Here is a 20961-nt window from a genome sequence, read left to right on the forward strand (position 1 = left end):
ACTGTCGCAATGCGGGATGCTTTAATCGCCAGCAATCCACCAGGCCCAGCGTGTCCAAAAGGCCGGGCAGCCACGCCTGTGCCCGGGGGAGGTCCCTAGGGGGATGGCGATCCATGGACCCAGAGGCTACCGCATTAAAGTCCCCTCCAACCACCAGCAGGCCACTCGGAAGGTCCAGAAGGAGGCGCCCCAGGTCCGCAAATGTGGTGGCTTGTAACCCAGGCGGGACGTACACTGATATAAAGATAAACACTCTACCCTCCATTCTTCCCACCAGAACCGTGTAGCGTCCCCTCTCATCATGGCGCACCTCATCAATCTCCAACGGGAGTGAGTTCTTAATCATAATACCCACCCCCCGCGAGCCCGAGGTGAAGCCGGAATGGGCCGCCAAACGATATCCCCGCCGATTCATTGCATGAAAGGAGTTACCTTATAAGGTGCGTCTCCTGCAGGAAGACAACATCTGGTGAAATACGTTTTAAGTACTGCAGGACCACACCACGCTTAATCCTATCCCCCAGGCCGTTAACATTCCATGACAACACAGTCAAATCCCTACCCCCCATCATACGTCGAAACAATCGGTCGTCCCCCATCGAGCATTCTAAAAACAACAACACAGTAGCGGGTTTGCCTTGCGGTGCTAACAAACAACACACCCCCCCCACCCCCCGGTCCCAACAGAACTCCCCCCTCCCTGCACCCCTGCATGAGCCCAGACAGCCCCCCCAAAGTGCAGTGTGCCTGTCGCCCCATAGCTAAATACTAACTAGTCCCCCAGAGGAGGAGGGAAGCCCCCAACAGACCCCGCACGACCTCCATAGGAGGGGAACATACACAATCAATGAATGGTGAAGGAACAACGTCCAGAGCAAGGCCTATTCAGTCACCCCTCAATTCTGATCCGGCGGGCCCTCCTCGCCAGCCGCGCCCCCCCCGCCCCCCCGGCCCCGATCCCCAGGCAGTGTGTCCAGCCAGATCCCAGCCGCCTCGGGCCGGTCGAAGAAATGTGTGCGACCATCCACCTCTACCCTCAGCTTAGCTGGAAAGAGCATTGAGTACTTGAGGTTCAGGTCCCTTAGGCGACGTTTAACACCAAGAAAGCTCTGTCGCTGCTTCTGGACCGCCGGAGTAAAGTCTGGGTAGAAATGTACCTCCATGTTGTCTAGCTTGACCGGTCCCTGTTGCCTGGAGGTCTGGAGGATAGCATCTCTGTCCCGAAAATTAAAAATCCGGGCAATGAGAGGCCGCGGCGGGGCACCAGTCTTAGGTCTGCCCCCGGGGACCCGATGAGCACGCTCCACCGCAAAAAGCTTACTCAGCCCCCGGGGCTGGAGATGGGTCAGGATCAACTCTTCCACGAAAAGATCCGCCGCCTCCGCCTCTCGTCCCTCCGGCACCCCCACAATACGGACATTATTCCTCCGGGCCCGACCCTCGGAATCCTCCAGTCGCCGGTCCATCAGGGCGCTCGCCTGTCCAAGCCGGCGCACCTCCTTCTGGAGGGCCACCACGTCTGTCGTGAGGCTCGTTGTGGTGTGGGCCAGGGAATCGACTCGGTCGTTTGTTTTGGACAAGTCTGCCCTCACAAGGCTCACATCCACCAGGACCGAGTCTATTTTCTGCGCTAAGGTGTCGAAACGCTGGTCCACCGAGGCCTTCATCTCTGCGATGGCGCCCATGACGTCCCGGAGGGTCAGATCCACCGGATGAGCAGATGCCTCCGTCGGGCCCACCGGGGATGCACGCGATGTCTCCGGAGAACCCTTCTGGAGCGTGTAGCGGTCCATACTGTTAGCCTGGTGCGCCGTGCCACGGCGAGTCGTCTTCACCTTCGCCCGGTCGCCATCTTGTTTGGTGGACATGCTGGCTCTTCCACCGTCGTGTCCAGCTCCCGAGCGGGCCGCTATACCAAGTCACGGGTGCCAGGGGGGGGGCGGGGGCGACCACCGAACCGCGGGTCAACCCACCGCCGGCGGGTCAGCCGGGCTCCTGGACAAGGCCACACCACCGCACCCCGCTCCGCCGCCCAACCCCGCTTGTGAGCAAGGAGGGCGCAAAAGCGAAAGCGAAAGTGCGGGGTACGCGAGTCGCCCAGCCCCGCTCGCCGCTGTTATTCACTTTGTCCCCGGATCGCCCCACTACTCCAATCCGGGGGGCCGGCGAGGAGAAGGCCGCAACCTTCGATCGATGCTCCCACCGGTGTTCGGGGTCCGATTCGAGCCCAAAAAACGGGTGGCGCCTCAGCTCGGGTTCCCCGACACAGTCCCCTCAACAAGGACAGGATATCGCCAGGATTAATTCAGGAGGTCGCGGAGGTCCTCGGGAGCCTCGCACCTACGCGGCCATCTTGGTTGCGCGCTAGGCTCCTCCTTATTTTTTTTTTTTAAATAATTTTGCTGAAACGTTTAAATACAAATTGAAATTAAATAAACAAATATTGCAAAAAAATATTTCCTTACTAATAATTAAATATAAACTGATAGGAAGGGTGTTTCATATAATTCTAAGTAATATTAATTATGAATTACATTTATATATATTTATTTAAATATTTATAATACATTTAATGTACTAATGTTTATTATTAGTTTTCGATTAGCAGTAATTATTTTGAGTTTATTTGCATTTTTAATGTACATTAAAATAGTGTTTTTTTAAACAAGTATTAAATATTACTTTTCCCTATACTCTACCATAGGGAAACCTCTGCCCTGGTGGTGGATGCCTCCACCTATGTTTTAAATGTTAGTTGTAGTAACGTTACATTTGTAAATCCCATTGTAGCAGGTTCCACTTGCTATTTTGTGGTTGGGGAGGCATGGTCATCTGCACCTAGTAGTAAAGTTTCCCTCAGAAATGCTAAATAGCAAAACAGTGTAGAGTTACTACTAGGTAAGTTTACACATGTTTAAATCTACACATATACATTCTCCTTTGTGAATAGGGCCCAATACATTTAGCTCTTCAGAACACTACTGGTAGTTTATCTGTTTTTCACCTGGTCTTCTTCATCGCTCACCCCAAAAGTGCTCTAAAGCAGCAAGAAGAGTTTACGGAAGACTAATCAGCAGTGCTTAATTTGAGCCGGTGATTTCCGGTGCTCAGCACTTGAACTTAATTGTCAACACGGGCACTTATGACAGCTGCCACATGGTGGCACTGTTTGTGAAGTATGGAGATGAGCACAACATCAGTTGTTTATCAGTTCAATATACATTACAAATGACTAATACATGCTGCCCAAGCCAATCTTACAGCTTTGGGGGCTTCGAATAGTCACACTTGTAAGAGTGTGATGGTTAATAGTTGTGTTGTTACAGGCACTGGCTGCACTGATGGGTGAAATGGGTGGTGCAAGCTGTAGTCCTGACCTCCTGACAAGGGCCCTGGTACTTATTTATTTATTTTGTTTACAAATAAAGCAGTGCTACTAAGTATATGTCTCAGAGGAGGATTGAAAAATGGGTGATCCTGGTTTTACACCAAAAGCGGCTCTGGGAGGAGAAAAGGTTTCTTGAAAAAACATAACAAGTTCTAGATACACAGCTAATAAGTGATTCAAACTAATCGGATATAAGTGTTTGAATTTTGCAAAAAGACTGCAGAAATTTGAAAATGTATGTTTGAGAAAATTAAAGATAAGAAGAACTACATTTATTCCTGCAGTAGGAGACATTTCCCACTTGGTAAAGAGTGAAATGTACACCAGTTAGAAACTCATTAAATCGTCCCGCATTATTCAAAAAGATAGCTATCTTTTCACTGAAAGCTCTGTAAGAGGAACGAAAACATTTACACATGAGCAGCTGTATCCAACAGCATTGTTACTGCAACACATAGACTGGGTTTGGAGTTGTAATTTATACTATTCCGAAGTCCAGCGCCCAATAAAAGCAAGTCGTTGTAACGACTTGTGTGGTAAAGTAACACATGGTAACATCGGGGAAGTGACTGCGTTGTAAAGGCATGCGGGCTAAATGCATGCTGGCTTCCATCATACAACCCTCTATGGTCATGTCCTTGCTTGAACAAGGAAAGTGCTTGGGTGTCATGGTTGGCTTTAAGCACTGTCTAAGCTCTGAATTGATGATGTAATACTGAAACGCCCTGTTCCTAAATTGTACCTAATCGATGTTTTAAGCATATTCCCAATGTGCGTGAACAATTATATCACATTTCCACATTTTTTTTTTTTTTTTAAATAAAATATTCACTTGCCTTTTATCCATCACTGTATGTAATAGTGACCAGAAAGTATGAACAATCCCCAGTGACTTTCCCATTGCTTTCTCTAGTAGTGCTTCCTGTTTCATCACGATTTGGTAAGAGCCGTGCGGTTCTTGTAGCCACAAAGTTGATATTTTCTTTTTTTTCTTTGTCCCTCCTAAAATTCCCTGAACGTAATGCTAGTGGACAAAAACTATCCTTGGGGCATATTATCAAGAAACTGCGTTAAAATTATTGCCGCTGGGAGGAGCCAAGATGGCGACCGGGACGGCAGCGTAGATTCCCGGCTCCGTGAACCTCCGCATCCCGCACGGATATCCTGCATGAGATCCTTATTCTACGCTACGAGATCGTGTTCGTAAACGAAAGTGGCAACCGATCGTGTGACCCTGAGGTTTCTGACTGCCGTACCGCCGGAGAAATCAGCGGTTGAACTTTGCGGCCCGTGCGGTCCCGAAGCCGGGACCTCGAGTGGACGCCTTGGCCGGGCGGCAGTTTAACAACAGCGGCCTGTGGTGACTGGGTGGAGTCGGTCCGCCGGAGTGGTGCTCCCCTCGGCCTGCATTTTGCTGTGGTCGCTCCCCCCTGCTGAGCGCTGTGGACCGAGGACATGCCCGGGTGTGCAATTCTCGGATTCTGTGGTGTTTGCCCCCGCCTTTGACGGTGAGCTGCCCGGACGCCGTCCCTGGCTCGCCCTGATCCTTGCGGGCTGCTCCCGGCTTTTCGCGGGAGCTGGTCCGTGGCGGAGACGACTGTTGCCCGTGACCGCGCAACGGCTGAATCTGTGCCTGCCCCGGGATCCCTGTCTTCAGCGACGTGGACCTTGAGGCGTTGGTCCCGGGGTCCTGGCCCCAATACGAGTCGGGCCTTCCCAGCGGCCATTTTGTCACTATGCAGCCTACCATCCTGTCCGCTGGGACGCAGCGGGACTGGGGGTGTGTGACGGTCGGGAGTGTGGCAGAGCGATCGGAGAGAGCTGCTCTGGGGTACGGCGACCTCCTGGAGGCCCTTGGTGCCCTTCATTACTCCTTGGCTCATGGCGCCGGGGTCCTGGGGAGGAAGCTAGATGGTGTGGTATCAGCGTTGGGACAGTGGCGGCATGCTGGTCCACAAGTACACAGTGGCTTTCCACACTGCACACAGGAGGAAGATGTTGCGGCCCCCCCCGCGATTAGTGTACAGCCGGACACTCCGGACAGTGTGCTACCGTGTGGTCGGCTAACTGTGGGCTTGATCTGCTCCGGAGGTATTGGACCTGAGCGGAAGATGGTGGCCTTGTCCCGGGCGCGGTCTCCGGCGGCCCAGGGACGATTCCAGCAACGCGTGTCTCATTTGACTGCTTCAGCCTGTCTGGACCTTGTGTGCAGTGCAGATCCTGGGGCAGCACTGGAAAAGACGCCCCCCCATGAAGCGGTCCGTGCTGATGCTCAGAGACTTCCACCCCACCTGTGTGCGTCGCTTCCCGACTGTTTTTGGACACTCCTGTACCTTGGGACATCGGACATGGTGCTGGGTCGAGGGGCAGGCATGGGCAGAATCGCAAAGAGCGGTCAAGGCTGAGGCTGATCCTTCGGGAGTGGTCACCTAGTAGACAGGCGGACTCATGGTTGCGTGCTCTCATGGTTATTCGCATAGTTGGTGCATAATGCTCCCCACTCCCCCCCCCCCTTTTTTGATATGATCAACTTGGTGCTGCTAATTGTTTGCTGTGGGGAGACTTCACCGTGCGGGAGGGAGAAGCCGGGGGTATGTTTTGAAGGCCCTCCTCCAGTTTATTACATTCCCTCCGCCCCCCCGTCTGGGGGGGCTCTTTCTTACTCCTTTTTTCCCTGTCTCTTCTATATTTCGGGTCTAGTTCCAGGGCGACAGGCACACTGCTGGGGGGTGGGGCCATACTCATTCGCAGAGGTGCAGGGTGGGGGGATGGGGGAGGGGACTCTTTAGTCTTTATCTCTTTTTCCATGGCCTCCTTTTTCTTCTCTGTTTCTTTTTGCTTGTTTTTCTGGGATCAGCGCGGTACACCTCTCTTATTGTGAATCGTTTGCTCTTAATGTGTGCCACAGTTTCCGGGGGGTTCGCTGGGCTCCCCATCCGTACTTTCCCGTGTCTGCGCCATTGATTCAATGTATTGCTGCTTGCTGCTTACGTCTCTTATCCTTGCCCCTTATCGCTGTTGGGAAATTGTTTGGCACCTGATCCTACTGTTTTGTTTTATTATAAAATGAAAAACCCTTTCTCTCCTGGTGTCCTACCTGTGCGGCTCATTGGCCGGACTATATTGTATTGTAGACTTTGCTCTCCGAGGTGCCGCCTGTGTTTACATTTGCCTTTATTGTTCTGATTGCTTGGCGGCCGGCCCCGGGGGGTTGTAGGCCCATATGTGTAAATGATTGAAACGTCAATAAAGGTTTTTCAAAAAAAAAAAAAAAAAAAATTATTGCCGCTTTGTTCTGGTGTCGACATGGGCTTCTATGGGAATTCTCCACGGCATATTATCAAGCGGCGATCATTTTAACGCCGTGCTTGAAAATATGCCCCCTTGTTTTTCTCTATCTCTTTTTTTGTTTTATTTGGCAAGTAATGGTGTTTAAGGAAAATGTTGTCGATAGGAGGTCTACATATTTAATTTTCAACATATCTTTATGTATTTTTCTTTTTTGGCGGATCGTGTATTGTATAGAATAAAGTATCTCAAATGTAATAAAGATTGTAGAGGCTCCTTTGGTTGTTATTCATAATTCCTAGGTGGCACTCAGACTAAAATAAACATATATTTCTGTTCTTTTATACATCACTCCTGTTCAGTTTCTATTGCTGAAAGGGCAGGGCTTCATGTGTGTCAGATGAAATAAGAATTAATGCCAGACACATAGGAGGGTATTATTTTATTGGAAGGCTGAAAACTTCAAGTCCTTTTCACAGGGCACGTATTCAGAATAAATGGTTGAATAGGTTGGGTGTACATTCTTCCCAGAAATATGCACTGTAGAATCAACTCACATTCCAATGCAAGTCCATCGGGGTGTAGGCGGAACTCTTGTTCCTGTGAGAATACCAAAATTTAAACAAACTGCAGGTATTTTTCTGAGAAGATAGCAACCCTAAGGGGATGGGTGTTTTAAATGAACCCAGCATTGGTGCTGCGCATGCTCCAGCTGTTAGGAGACAGCCACTGATGTCCCTTTTGAAGAATGTCCAGAATGGCCTATCCATTATACGCTCTCCGATAGGATAATAATAGCCTCGCAAACCTCCTCATCCTCAGCCTTTGTCCGTCCTGTTAGCCATCGCCTCTGACAGTGGTCACACCCAGAGCTTAATTTGAGCAGGTGGTTTCCGGTGCTCAGCACTGGCATTTAATTGTCAACACCCCCAGTAATGACGGCTGCCACATGGCGGTGCTTTTTGTATAATTTAAAGATGAGTATAACAACAGCTGTTTATTCATTCAATATATATTGAAAACAACTACTACCTGCCACGCAAGCCATTCTCATGTCTTTGGGGCCTCAAACAATCTGAATTGTGACACTTGTAGGAGCGTGATGATTCGTATTTGTGTTGGTACTGTCTTTGGAAGTGCTGGCGGGGGCAATGGGTGATGCAAGCTGTGGTGATCTCCTGATGAGGGCCCTGGCACCTATTTACTTTTTACAAATTAAGCACTGGTCACGCCTCTTGAATTCTTCTCCCTCCAGCCTTTGCTGGCTCATGCTCCCTCCCCTGTCCATCTCTGCCCACCCTCACACACCTGTTTCTTATTTTCCTCTAGATGGTCAGCGGCACTGGGCATATAGCAGTGCGCCCCCAGCATCTTCGAACTTCTGGGAAGGGCCCCTGTCTGTAGATGTTGAGACCACTGCTTACGTGCTCCTGGCTCTGATCTCGGTGCCCAGCGTGCCCGGTGCTGACATCGGCAGGGCCGCCCAGATCGTGATGTGGCTTTCTCAGCAGCAGAATGCCTACGGGGGATTTGCCTCTACCCAGGTAACCTTTGTATCGATCTCAGCGCTAGAAAATGTCAAAAATCTAATTGCTGTCCCTCTTCAGAGTGTTTCATCTTCTATTAGAACAGTAGAATGTTGAGCACTCCATTTGCAGGCAATCAGTGCTCCGAGCTTCTACGGGCCGGTAGAACCCAGCAGAGCAACATTCTAATGTTTTTTTTCCATTCACAGCTGCTGCTGTGAACAAAAGCCTCTCGGAGCACATGGGGATATAAATCCCCTCGGGCTCGAGAGGCCTTAATGTTATTTGTTAGAACATTCAGCCCTTTTGTGGCAGGATGTTCTAATAGCCTTATAGCCCTCCATAGCTGGGCTATACCGGCCAGTATAATCCTGCTCCATTGTTAAAGGCCCGAGCCGAGCTGAAGCGGGCCTGTAATGGCCGGTACAGCCCGCTATGGCGGGGTATAAGGCTATAGTGACTGCTCTGTCCACAGGCAGAAAACAATGCACTCAGGGTCTAATTTACAAGCCCCTTGTACCACCGGTACGTCACTTTGTCTCATGTTATAAGTGACGCAAGAGTCTTGTAAATAAACACCATACACTTGTGTGTAATTTCTCTCTCTGTTTCCACAGGACACCGTGGTGGCACTTCAAGCCCTTGCAAAGTACGCATCCATAACATACAGTGTCCAAGGAGTGGCTTCCGTGTTGGTTATAACCCCAGAAGGCTTCAGAGCTAGCTTCACCGTGAATAACGCAAATCGGTTACTGCTGCAAAAAGCCACACTGACACAGATTCCTGGAGCATACATTGTCATTGCATCTGGGCAAGGTTGTGTTTATGTAGGGGTAAGTGAAGCCACCTGGAGGGGTGGGTGGAAACGCGTGGCCATCTCGGCAGCAGTAATCATCTACACATGTCTGGGTTTACCACATAACTTCTTATTATGAATTGCAGTGCATTGGAATTATTTTATTATTTCATGCTGTAAAATTGTTCCTAAACATCAGGGAAAGAAGAATTAACCTCTGGTTCCTATTTTTCTGGCAGTAACAACACAGATTCACACAGAATAACACGGGGAACCTATATTCACATGCTGTGGACATGCCCGCGTGTGAGTGCCTTTTGGGGTGAAGTAATTCAGTCTTTAGGAATAGTAATCGAATTGCAAATACAGTCAATGATACAGATGTGCTTACTGGGACTAATGACCCACAATAAGCACAGTAAATAGGTGGCGAAAGTATTGAAACTAGGCCTCACTGTGGCAGAGAAGTGTGTAGCACTAAGATGGATGCCCAAACGACTGCCCACACAAAAGCAATGGTTATGGGAATTTGCTTGGTGGGTACGAGTTAAATGTGGGGTGCACCATAGTTTGGTTTACAATGGAGTGGACAGGGAGGAAGGATGGAATGGGACTTAGCAGATTCTGGATACAACATGAAATGGGAGAACCTGAACTGGGACAGGATGCAGAGGGGACAGTTCATTTTTTTTTTTTTTTTTTTTTTTTTTTAAAAAACCTTTATTTGTGCATATTAAAAGAACAAATACGGGCCTACAACCATCAGGCCGGCCACAAAACAGTTAAGCACTGAGACAAACATTACATCCCCTGTGCATCAATGGTCAAGATTAGCAACGAGTCAGGAGTTATACACTGGAGAGATCCTTGACACCAGGGGAAGGAGAAGTGAAGGTTAATTTTAAGGTTTTCAAAATAATTTTATCGAGAAAAAAGTCAGTAGAGGATAGAACCAAGGAGATTCGAGTCCGCAAGATGGCTTCATCACACGGGAGAGCAGCAGCATCATTAAAAACAGCCATAGTAAATCTCAGACAGTGAGGCGATGCAGTTATATAACAGGATAGTCACATGAGTAAATACGCACCCCTCCAAAGCCGCCCCCACTCAATCCACCCCACACCCGGACCCCGAATCGGAAACAAGGACAGCGCAGAGACATAGAAGAAAAAGGCCCATAGAACTAAAAAGAAACAGTAAATTACCCCCCCACCCTACACCAATGCGGAGGCTACGGCCTGCCCCCCCCCCAGCATAGTGCCTGTCGCCCAATGAACCCGAAATATAGACAAGAGGGAAAGTAGGAATAAAGGAAAGAAAATAAGAAAACAAAGAAGAAAGCGGGGAGGAGCCCACGTAACCTCGGAGCGCCCGAAACCACCGGCCAACTACGTCTCCACACACTGAGAACCCACTACGCCCGAAGGCGGTCGTGTGAAGATAACGTGTCACAACAATATAATGAAGGCAGACAAATCGCGACGAGTGCGCACAACATATGCAGACAGTTCCAGTCCCAGGCCAGTCCATCCGTGAAACCATGGTGATAGAAATCAATCTAGCCCTGGCCCGATCGCGGGCGTAAGATTAGACTAGCCCCCACATGAAGGCCCCGCAGCCCGTGCAGACAAAGACAATATGGCCGCTTGGGAGAAGATGGAGAAGTAGAGTCACAAAATGGCCGCCGATCATCTATTAAGGTCCCCTTGTGCACCATATAAAATCCAGACCTGGCCTGTAACGTACAGGAGTTCCACATAAAAGAAGCCGTAGGCCACCGTGAACGGTTCCTCGAGGACGTCAGGTGTCGCTCAGCTGGATACTCTTGCGGGCGCGGTGAGGCAGGCAACAACAAAGCAGGCAGCAATGAACGGGGAAACAAAGTGTCTACAATTGAGCAGGAGATCGATTGATCCTGGGTGCCGGGAAAGCCAGATGCAGACACCAGTGTAGCACGATTATACCCAGTCGTTGCGTCCCCGCAAGAGGACAGAAGCACTGGCAGACCCACGTCTTGTTGAGAACAAACGGGGCGCTCACGACCCGCAGCCGACAGTATGGAGTCGATCCGCTCACTCAGCGTTTGCAAGCCAACACACAATTGCAGACGAAAGTCCCGCAGGGCAGCCAGAACGGAGCCGCATGTCAGCGGAAGCTGCGCCCCCACATCAGCAGCAATCCGGGACGGCACTGTGGAGCTGGAGTCTGGTAGAGGGAGGGCGAAGCGGGCAACGGGCGAGACCGGAGCATCACCCCCCAGCAGCGAGCAGGCAATCAACGCCATGTTTTACCGCTGGACGGTACAGTGGCCAGGGGGGGGTCGTAACAAGGAGGCAATTCCCCGCAGGTCTGCGCCGCAACAGGTGAAAGCCAACAGTCGCTTCCCCTCCCTCGGACTCTCTTTGCAGCCGACTAGGCAATAGAAGAAGGGGGTCTGCAGCCTTCCACAGCGCGGGCCACAGAGCGGGGCAGGAGACCCGCCACACCGGGGCTTACCCTATAGCTCCAGCCCGTCAGTTGAAAGGTGAGGGAGGTGTCCGGGCGTCTCTCCCCCGGCTCGTCTGGCGACAGTCCGTGGTGTGAGGCGGGATCGGGGCCGCGGGGCTCAGATTTGCGCCGGGGGTCCAGTGACTGCGGCGCTTCCAGGGGGCCGGCCAAGGCCACAATGGAGCAGGGGTCCAGCGCGGAGAACAAAGGCACCAAGAGCTCCGGCATCCGGGCGGGCTCAGACTCCGGGAAAGCGGCGGCGCGGTCAGCGCATCGTCGCGCACGTTGCACCTCGAAAATCGGCGAGGATAGGAATCAGGATGATAGTCCGAGGCCAAGGGCCGGCGGAGCCGGGCGCTCAAGCGTCTGCTCCGGTCGCCATCTTGGCTCCTCCCCGGGACAGTTAATTAATACTCTTTAGATATGTCTGTGATGTTGATCTGCTGTAATTTGATGAGATAGTACCAATTATGCTGTTTAAGTGATCCAGTGTCATGTATGGATTTATATTTATTTGCACAAGGCGTGACTCACATCTCTCTCCCTGCTTAGGGGGTGGGGTGACGGAATGGGATAAGTTAATGAACTGTAATGCTATTTTGTTTTTAAAATTAATAAAAAAATGTTTAAACATAAAAAAGTAAAAACATAGATTCCCCTATTTTATACTGTTTTACCGCATACACTTACCACCTGCTCTGAGCAGATACTCATACAAACACACACCTGTATAGTATTACATGCGCATGATTGATTAATGCAGAGAAGTCTTTTGATGGCATACACAATATCCAGAGAATACAGAGTGAGTCCACCTTGCTGATGCTTTGGGCCATTTGTAACTAATGTCACAGGTTCGGACAGTGCATCAGGAAACTTGCTAGAGTCATGCTTTTCCATTGGTTGTTTCACTTCACTGCACAAAGTGAATGCTTGTGAGGCTTTTAAACGAACTGCGTCTGGCCACATATAACTCTGGATTCCTTCTGTGCAGTAGCAATAAAGTTCCCTCTCAAGTGAGGAGGGGATTTGGACATGTTGCGATGCGACTGCTTGTCGTCTGTGCTTGGACCGTGCGTGTGCTGCAAGTAGGCCACTGCAGAACCACAGATGATCCCCTGCCTAGTTGCTTGTCAATGCAGTCTCAAAAATGGACCATGGCATCTGTGAGTCACTGGTGCTGAATGTATCCAGCCGGAGCACGGTGGGAAACAGCATTAATAACAATGTCAGAACCACGCGTGTCATTACAACGCAAGCGTTACCACACATATTCCTTTACCACGCATGCGGTTACAATGATGTTTGTTGTAAAGGTGGTAAAGGCATATGTGTGGTAAAGGCAGTCAGCGCTCTGGACTTGGAGCAAATGGGTGGGGGGTGGGAGGTGTTGGGAACTTCCTGCCCAGACTTTCTACTTCCTTCCTTCCGGCCTGCGGCTTGGTGAGTAGTTTTTTGGGCAGGGTTGAGGTCAGGGCAGTTTTTAGGGCTGAGGGCGATTTTTTGGGCTCAGGGTGGGGGACTGGGGTGTTTTTAGGGCCGGTGTCAGCCTGTTTTTAGGGCTAGGGGCTGGTTTTAGGACTCAGGTTGGGGGTGTTTTAAGGTCTGGGGGCCTGTTTTGGAGTTTAGGGCAGGGGGCTGGAGTGCTTCATGTGCTGAGGTCGGGATAGTTTTCAGGGCTGGGGGCCAGGTTTTAGGACGAGGGGCTGGGGTGTCAATTTTACCATTCACATGCCATTACCAATCATGCCTTTACAACGATATTCATTGTAAAGGCATGCGTAGTAAGGCCATGTGTGGAAAAGACGTGGTCATAATAAAGACAGCTTTGCTAAGGCATGCAAAGTAATTGCATGCATGGTGCATGTGGTAATGTGTTAGTCATTTAAAGAACTTTGGTATATGTACATTCTGTTTGTCTTCTGTCAAGTCATTGCATGACGTATAGAATGTGGGTTTGTTAGATACGTTAACCCTTTGCAGCAGGTTGTGTTGCATATGTCTTACCTGCTTGGTTCATGGGGCTGATAATAAAGGAGTGTGAATCCTCTTCACCTATGGACCTCATCTTTACAGTTCCGCCGTACTACCGAGCAAGGGATCAGGGATCCTTCAGCGTGAATGCCATGGTTTGTAAGGTAGCCAGTGATGGGGTATGAACAATTGCTGTGGGGGTTATGGGTAGACACGGTGTAGTGCATATATGTGGCTAACTACTGGTTCTCCGTAAGGCCTCCAAATTCTGATTGCTCTTGAGTCTATTACATGGTAATCCTTAGGTGTGATCCAGCCTGGTCAGATGCCCTGTTAGGACTCTTCCCTTCTCTTTTTCTGTGGAGGAGTGGTGTTTAGCTTCATTAGTATGGACCCTCGGGCCACTATCTCCTCAACTTTCTTCTCAGTGGTCTTTGTAGTCAGGCCAATGGGGCTTCTGTGCTAGAGTGAAGCAGGGCACCATTTGGGCAGACATTGACCGTCCTCTCCTTCAGTAGGTGGCAAGATAATCTGGCGTGCCATCACGCCTCGTGCTCTCCGTCATAGAGGTAAGCAGCAGCAAAAGGAGCTGCAGGCTAGTGCTGTGGACATGATGCAGCGGCTTTGTGATTTTGATGAAGAATAATGCATCTACAAGGGAGGCCTCCTGTGAGATTGGAGCTTGTGCTGCACCGACCCTATATCCCAATTCTGGAGACCGTGAACTTTCTCTCTCTAACCCCTCTGTCAATATCTCTACATTTCTGAGGATGCCTGTGTGGTTCTAGAGCATCTGGCTGAAAGCAAAGATGGCAACCAGATGGTGCCCCTGCTTGCTCCCCCAAGGGAAACGCTTTGTGTGCTCTCAGCCACACTCCCCCACCCCTCCCCCCACAGCTGCATTCCTCACATCCCACAGTGTTTTGCCTGCAGGAGCGAGCAGTGCCTCCTTTACATAGAAAGGGTCAGCTTGCCTACATTACTGAGTATATCGTATGTGTTTTAATTAATCGCCCAATAAAGTATTAAACGTGAACCCGCAGCTTTATGGCCTAAAAACTGATCCTGGCACCTGAGCATTTTGATAAACTGCTCTACCTCTCTACCTTTCCCTCTACATCTCTACCTCTACCTCTCTACCTCTCTCTCTACCTCTACCTCTCTCTACCGCTCTACCTCTCTCTGCCTCTCTACCTCTCTCTTTACCTCTCTCTCTACCTCTCTCTCTCTACCTCTCTCTACCTCTCTCTCTACCTCTACCTCTCTACCTCTCTCTACCTCTCTCTCTCTACCTCTCTACCTCCACCTCTCTACCTCTATCTCTCTACCTCTACCTCTCTACCTCCCTCTACCACTCTACCTCTCTCCATCTCTCTCTGTACCTCTCTACCTCTATCTACCTCTCTACCTCTCTCTACCTCTCTACCTCTCTCTACCTCTCTCTACCTCTCTACCTCTACCTCTTCCTCCCTACCTCTCTACCTCTCTCTACCTCTCTCTACCTCTCTACCTTCTTTCTCTACCTCTCTCTCTACCTCTCTCTCTACCTCTACCTCTCTACCTCTCTGTACCTCTCTCTCTGTACCTCTCTCTACCTCTCTCCCTCTGCCTCTCTACCTCTCTACCACTACCTCTCTCTCTACCTCTCTCTCTACCTCTCTCTACCTCTCCCTCTCTCTCTACCTCTCCCTCTCTCTCTACCTCTCTACCTCTCTCTCTCTCTACCTCTGTCTCTACCTCTCTACCTCTCTCTCCACCTCTCTACCTATTCTCTCTACCTCTCTCTCTCTACCTCTCTCTCTCTACCTCTCTACTTCTCTACCTCTACCTCTACCTTTCTACCTCTCTACCTATCTCTCTCTACCTCTCTCTCACTTTACCTCTCTCTACATCTCTACCTCTCTCTCTACCGCTCTACCTCTCTCTCTCTACCTCTACCTCTCTCTCTACCTCTCTACCTCTCTCTCTCTCTCTACCTCTCTACCTCTACCTCTCTACCTCTCTACCTCTCTCTACCTCTCTCTACCTCTCTACCTCACTCTACCTTGCTCTACCTCTCTACTTCTCTCTACCTCTCTACCTTTCTCTCTACCTCTCCCTCTACCTCTCTCTACCTCTACCTCTCTCTCTACCTCTACCTCTCTACCTCTCTACCTCTCCACCTCTCTACCCCTCTACCTCTCTCTCTACCTCTCTCTACCTCTCTACCTCTACCTCTCTCTACCTCCCTGCCTCCCTACCTCTCTCTACCTCTCTCTACCTCTCTACCTCTCTACCTCTCTCTCTACCTCTCTCTCTAACTCTCTCTCTCTACCTCTCTACCTCTCTCTACCTCTCTCTCTCTCCCTCTCTACCTCTCTCTAACTCTCTACCTCTCTAACTCTCTCTACCTCTCTACCTCTCTACCTCTCTCTACCTCTCTCTACCTCTCTCTCTACCTCTCTACACCTCTCTACACCTCTCTACACCTCTCTACCTCTCTCTACCTATCTACCTCTCTACCTCTCTCTCTACCTCTCTCTACCTCTCTCAAAGATGGCTGCAGCATCTATGTGGGATGCGGTGGACTAAGTGGCAGCCGGAGCCTGATAGCACTGCTTGTCCTTTAAAAAAAAAAACAAGCATTGGCATAGCCAATAGCGCTCACCTTTGGGACCTTGTAAGTGTTTAGTTATCCAGTACAATATCCTTGGAGCAACAACATCAAGTGTTGCATGGCTAAACACTTATAAGGTCCCAAAGGCGAGACCTATTGGCTAGGCCAAAGCTTGTTCTTTTTGTGATCTGCCACTTTATACCAGTCTTCGGACTACAGGTCAAAGATGCTGATCATTGCCTGCAGGAGTAATTGTCAGCTTCATGAGCAGGCAGCCCCAGGAACACAAGCCGTATGGCAACAGGAGAGACCTAAGAGGTAGGTGGGTTGCTTTGACGTGCAGAACAGGTTGGGCTTATTCACTTGGAGGAACTGGGGCATGATGTGAAGCGTGCCCATCATGTGGTGGCAGAGCATGCAATGACCCAGTGCAGCAGGCATGGGAGGCGGAAACACACTGGCAGGCATTACTGTCCGTAGTGGCACCTTGTCTCTAGGCCTGGATTAGCATCAGGCCCCCACGTGGCATGGTGAGCGGCCAAGGGTGAAGTAGCGCAAGTGGTGGGGATTGCCTTCAGTGGGCAACTCGATTTGGCCATGCTTGGCTGACCGTACTGGGGCAGGGGACGCATCTCTAGAGACAGTTCTTTTTCTTCATGGGGATCAGGTTCTCAATTGCCTTCGGGTTCCAATTGTGTCTGTCTTCGATGAGTGGTAGCTTGAAGGTCTCTAAAAAAGGAGGTCTCCTCTTTGCATAGCATTGAAACAATGGCCAGAGGCCTCAGTCCCAGCATAAACCCTTGTTGGGTGGTGTGTAGGGTGTCCCTCTTTTCCTGTGGAGAGCCGATTTTGCCAGCGGGGTGCATGGATGTGGGAGATGACCCATCCATTCACACGTCCTAGTCAGGGTGGGAGAGGACCCAACCATTCACAGGTCCTCGTCAGGGTGGGAGATGACCCATCCATTCACAGGTCCTCGTCAGGGTGGGAGAGGACCCAACCATTCAGAGGTCCTCGTCAGGGTGGAAGATGACCCATCCATTCACAGGTCCTCGTCAGGGCCAGGGATAGGCTTTGTGCTTATGCAGGTGGCACCAAAGGTACAAGGTCACCCTGGGGGAGCAGGTGCAGTGTTTCAGTGTCCAGGACCACTGGCGGCCCTCGCGGGGCAGCACCTGCAGCTTGTGCTGCCCCTGTTCAAGACATGCTGCATCACAACGGTGACGCAAACGGTCCACCTAAAACTGAACAAACTGGTGTGGGTAGAAGGGGCGCCAGCATATAGTTTGACCTTTGTGTTTCCCCAGACATGTCCAGCTGCAGGCCCTCTCAGTGGTCTGGTAAATTATAACCTTTTAACACGCCCATTTTCCAATGAGAGTTACTGTTAGCCCATTAGCAGGATATACTCCTGTTTCTATTTGAAATGCTGGCGCTGACCTCTTACTCACTGAATGCTTTAACCAGTAATTGCCTACAAAAAACGAAAGACACTAAGGGGTCGATTTCGATTCCGGCCGCGAAACGAACCGACCGACACGGCCCCGGGCCGAATACTGACCGACACGGACCAGCGCCGTACGACCCGTGCAGTACGATGCAACGCGAGTGAATTACAACCGACACGTACGGAAGACAAGCCGTACGACTGAGCCGTATGGAAAATAGTGATCCGGCAGGAAAACCGACGCGATTTTCACCGACCGACACAAACCCGGAATCAACCCGACCGACCCGTACCCGCGATGCACGATTAGCGCAGTACGATGCAATGCGTGTAAAACCAGACCGACTCGCACGGAGACCAAGCCGCACGACCGACACGCACAGACAACCCGGCACACAAGCAATAGAGACCGCTGCGAACAACGCCTACCAAACACAGAAGACAGGCAGCGTGAACGAGGCGGAGAAGCCCGCACGAGACAACAGCAGCGTCCGTTTCCATCACATGAACATGCCTACAAAACACTTAGGAAAAAACACAAAAAAAGGACCAAACAAGCAATGACTAAGCCAATAAATACCCAACACAAATTAATTGGACAAAGACACACCCACAACTACAACTATATAAAGGACTACAATCACTACCATCATCCTTTGCAAACAGGAGATACAGCCAGCAGCAAACACCAGTACACAGCAACCACAGACACACTCACAACTCACCCATCACACAACTCACACACCATCAGCACCTCATACAAAAGCACACACACATACACACAGCAAAACCAACACCAAACCAACGTCACTTGCACCCTCACACACATATCACTCACCACCACCACCCATCACCATGCCTCCAAAGAAGAATCCAAAGTTCACAGTTAGTGAGTTAGAAGTGCTGGTAGACGAGATCATCAGAGTAGAGCCACATTTGTTTGGTACATTGGTTCAAAGGACCCCGATCTCACAGAAAACCAAGCTGTGGGCGAGGATTGTGGACAAGGTGAACGCACAAGCACCAACGTTGCGCACAAAGGACGATATCCAGAACAGGTGGTATGACGTGCGCAGGAGGGTCAAGAAACTCATCGAGAAAGATCACGCCTTGAAGTCAGCGCACCGGCGGTGGCCCTCCTGCCAAACCAGTCTACTTCAGGACCTGGGAGGAGAAGGTGCGGGACATCCTACCATCAGAGAGCGTCCATGGCCTAACAGACATCCCAGAGACTGGTGAGTACACAAGCAACAAACCCAAGATTGTGTGGCAAGGGGACAGTGAAACCATGCACCCCAAGTACGCCTACACTAACCAATAGATAATCAACCCAAGATGTGTATGCCAGTCACACAAACACAATACCTGCCATCTCATAGTAACTGGGGACTGTGTCATGACATGCACCAACCTACAAACAAATAGAGCAAGCCACTGGCACTAAGCCAAATACATCCAGCAAGACAGTTTGCCACCACAAACACACCACCTCACAGTGCAGCTGACTGTCAGGAAGGAATAGTGGGGATGCAGGTGAAGTGAGTGTAGACAAAAGCATGATGGGGCCTGTAGTCACAGATAATGCTCCGCCTCCTGATTGGCCCATCAAGACCTCTCTGAAACATGCCCACATCACAGGGAGTGGAAACTTACTGACAAGATGGCTGACACTGGGTCCTGCTGTGGGGAGCACAAGGCCATGCTGGGACTGGTAGCCAAACAAACACCAGGATTTCACAGTCAGCCATCTTGCCATTGATGTCACACCCCCTCACAGGGAAGCAGAGTCAAGAGGGAGGAAGCATAGGCATGCTGGGAAGGGGGTGTAGCCAAGAGTATTATGGGACACGCAGTCACAGACAACCTACACCCACCCACATGGCCCAGCAAGATCAACCTGAAACATACTCACCTCACAGGGAGTGGGAAGGGACCGGCAAGATGTCTGACACTGGGCTCTGTTGTGGGAAGCACAAGGCCATGCTGGCAAATGGCCAACAATAACATCAAAATCTGTCTGTGACAAGCTGGGAAAAAGCAGTGTACAGGCAGGCATCTGTTTGAAAAGTAGAAAATCTCATGTTTGTGAACCAACGATGCATGTAGAAACATAAATCACATTGTGTGTCTCTTCCAAACACAGGTCGTGCTGGGCACCCAGTGCCAAATGACGAGGATACCCAGTCCCAGACTCTGTTGGACACTGAGCTCTCTGGTCTGACTCTATCACTGTCCTCTTCGTATGACGACGACCAACCTGGCCCCTCCGGTGTGAGCCATCATGCAGCACCAGCAACAGCAACATCTGCCCCCCTGTACCCACGCCTCCAGCATCTGGACACCGACAGGGCATCCCCGCCAACACGGACAGACCAAGGGCAATCAACACCCACAGCACAGGGACACAGGACCACCGGAAGCTACACCCAACACCACCAGCAACACCACTCAAGGGGTCCCAGGGTCACCTGTGCGTACCACCGCTGGTCCTGCCCGTGTGGAGAGGGGTGCTGGGAGGGGTGGGAGGCACAGGGCACGCCTCGCAGAGGGGTCTGGACTGCATGATGACCCCCAACTGGCACGCATCTTAGATGCGTACCAGGATAGCACCGGAGGATTTGGCCAGGTAGTGGGGATCCTCAAGGACATCCAACACGAGCAGGTCGCCCACCATGCCCGCATGGAGGCAAAGTGGGATGCCCTTACTGCGGTGCATCGGGACATACTACAATGCCTCCGCCAGATCAACACCAACCTGTCCACACCCCCCTGCGTGCCCACAACATCTGTCTCAACACCATCTGCCAGTGCCACAGGGAGGAAGGAGGACTCTGGCGGAGAGTCCCCTGTACTGCAGAGGCCTGCACATGAGGATCCCCCCCCTGGAAGAAGAGGGGTCGTCCGAAGAAGGACATGTGAGAGGCAAATGTCCCAGCACATCCGCCAGGGCCTCCAAACCTGTTCTGGACAATGTTCTTTGGGGGCAACCCGTTCACTTTGTCCAATCGCACACAACTCGCCCACATGACATGGAGGGTTCATGTTGGGCCAATGTAGCAGACGACTGTGGACTTTACTCTGGACATTTCATCTACCAGCACTTCCAACTCCAATGTGAACTTTGGATTCCCAAACCACTGTACAGCACCCACCATCCTGTGCACCTCACTCACACATGTTTGTAAATAAACTCACCAGTACACCATACTTGCCTCTGGTGTGATTCAAACTTGTCATGTTCATGGCGAAGTCGATCTGCTACACAACACAGTGCATGCCAAATACTGCAACAATGTGACCAACGTATGTCAGTCATGGGGATGTGACACATGTGAGGGAGACACACCACTATGGCAACACAAAACATACTCACCATGGCCATGTGACTCATCACACACAATGATGTTGACCTGAAACACATTGGCATGCACAGACACAAAACCAACCCCAGTCAGTGGT

General features: G+C 50.7%; 1 protein-coding gene across 1 annotated transcript in view; it reads left to right on the forward strand.

Annotated features, from left to right (window-relative positions):
- Positions 1 to 20961, forward strand: part of LOC146812812 (alpha-2-macroglobulin-like protein 1) — a 761857-nt gene that overhangs the window by 622166 nt on the left and 118730 nt on the right. The window contains exons 29-30 of the mRNA XM_085615204.1: positions 8006 to 8220; positions 8820 to 9035. Coding sequence (XP_085471330.1) covers positions 8006 to 8220; positions 8820 to 9035 — 431 coding nt within the window. The remainder of the gene's footprint in view (positions 1 to 8005; positions 8221 to 8819; positions 9036 to 20961) is intronic.

The sequence above is a fragment of the Triturus cristatus genome, chromosome 7 (genome assembly GCF_964204655.1).
Source record: "Triturus cristatus chromosome 7, aTriCri1.1, whole genome shotgun sequence".
Taxonomy (NCBI): domain Eukaryota; kingdom Metazoa; phylum Chordata; class Amphibia; order Caudata; family Salamandridae; genus Triturus; species Triturus cristatus.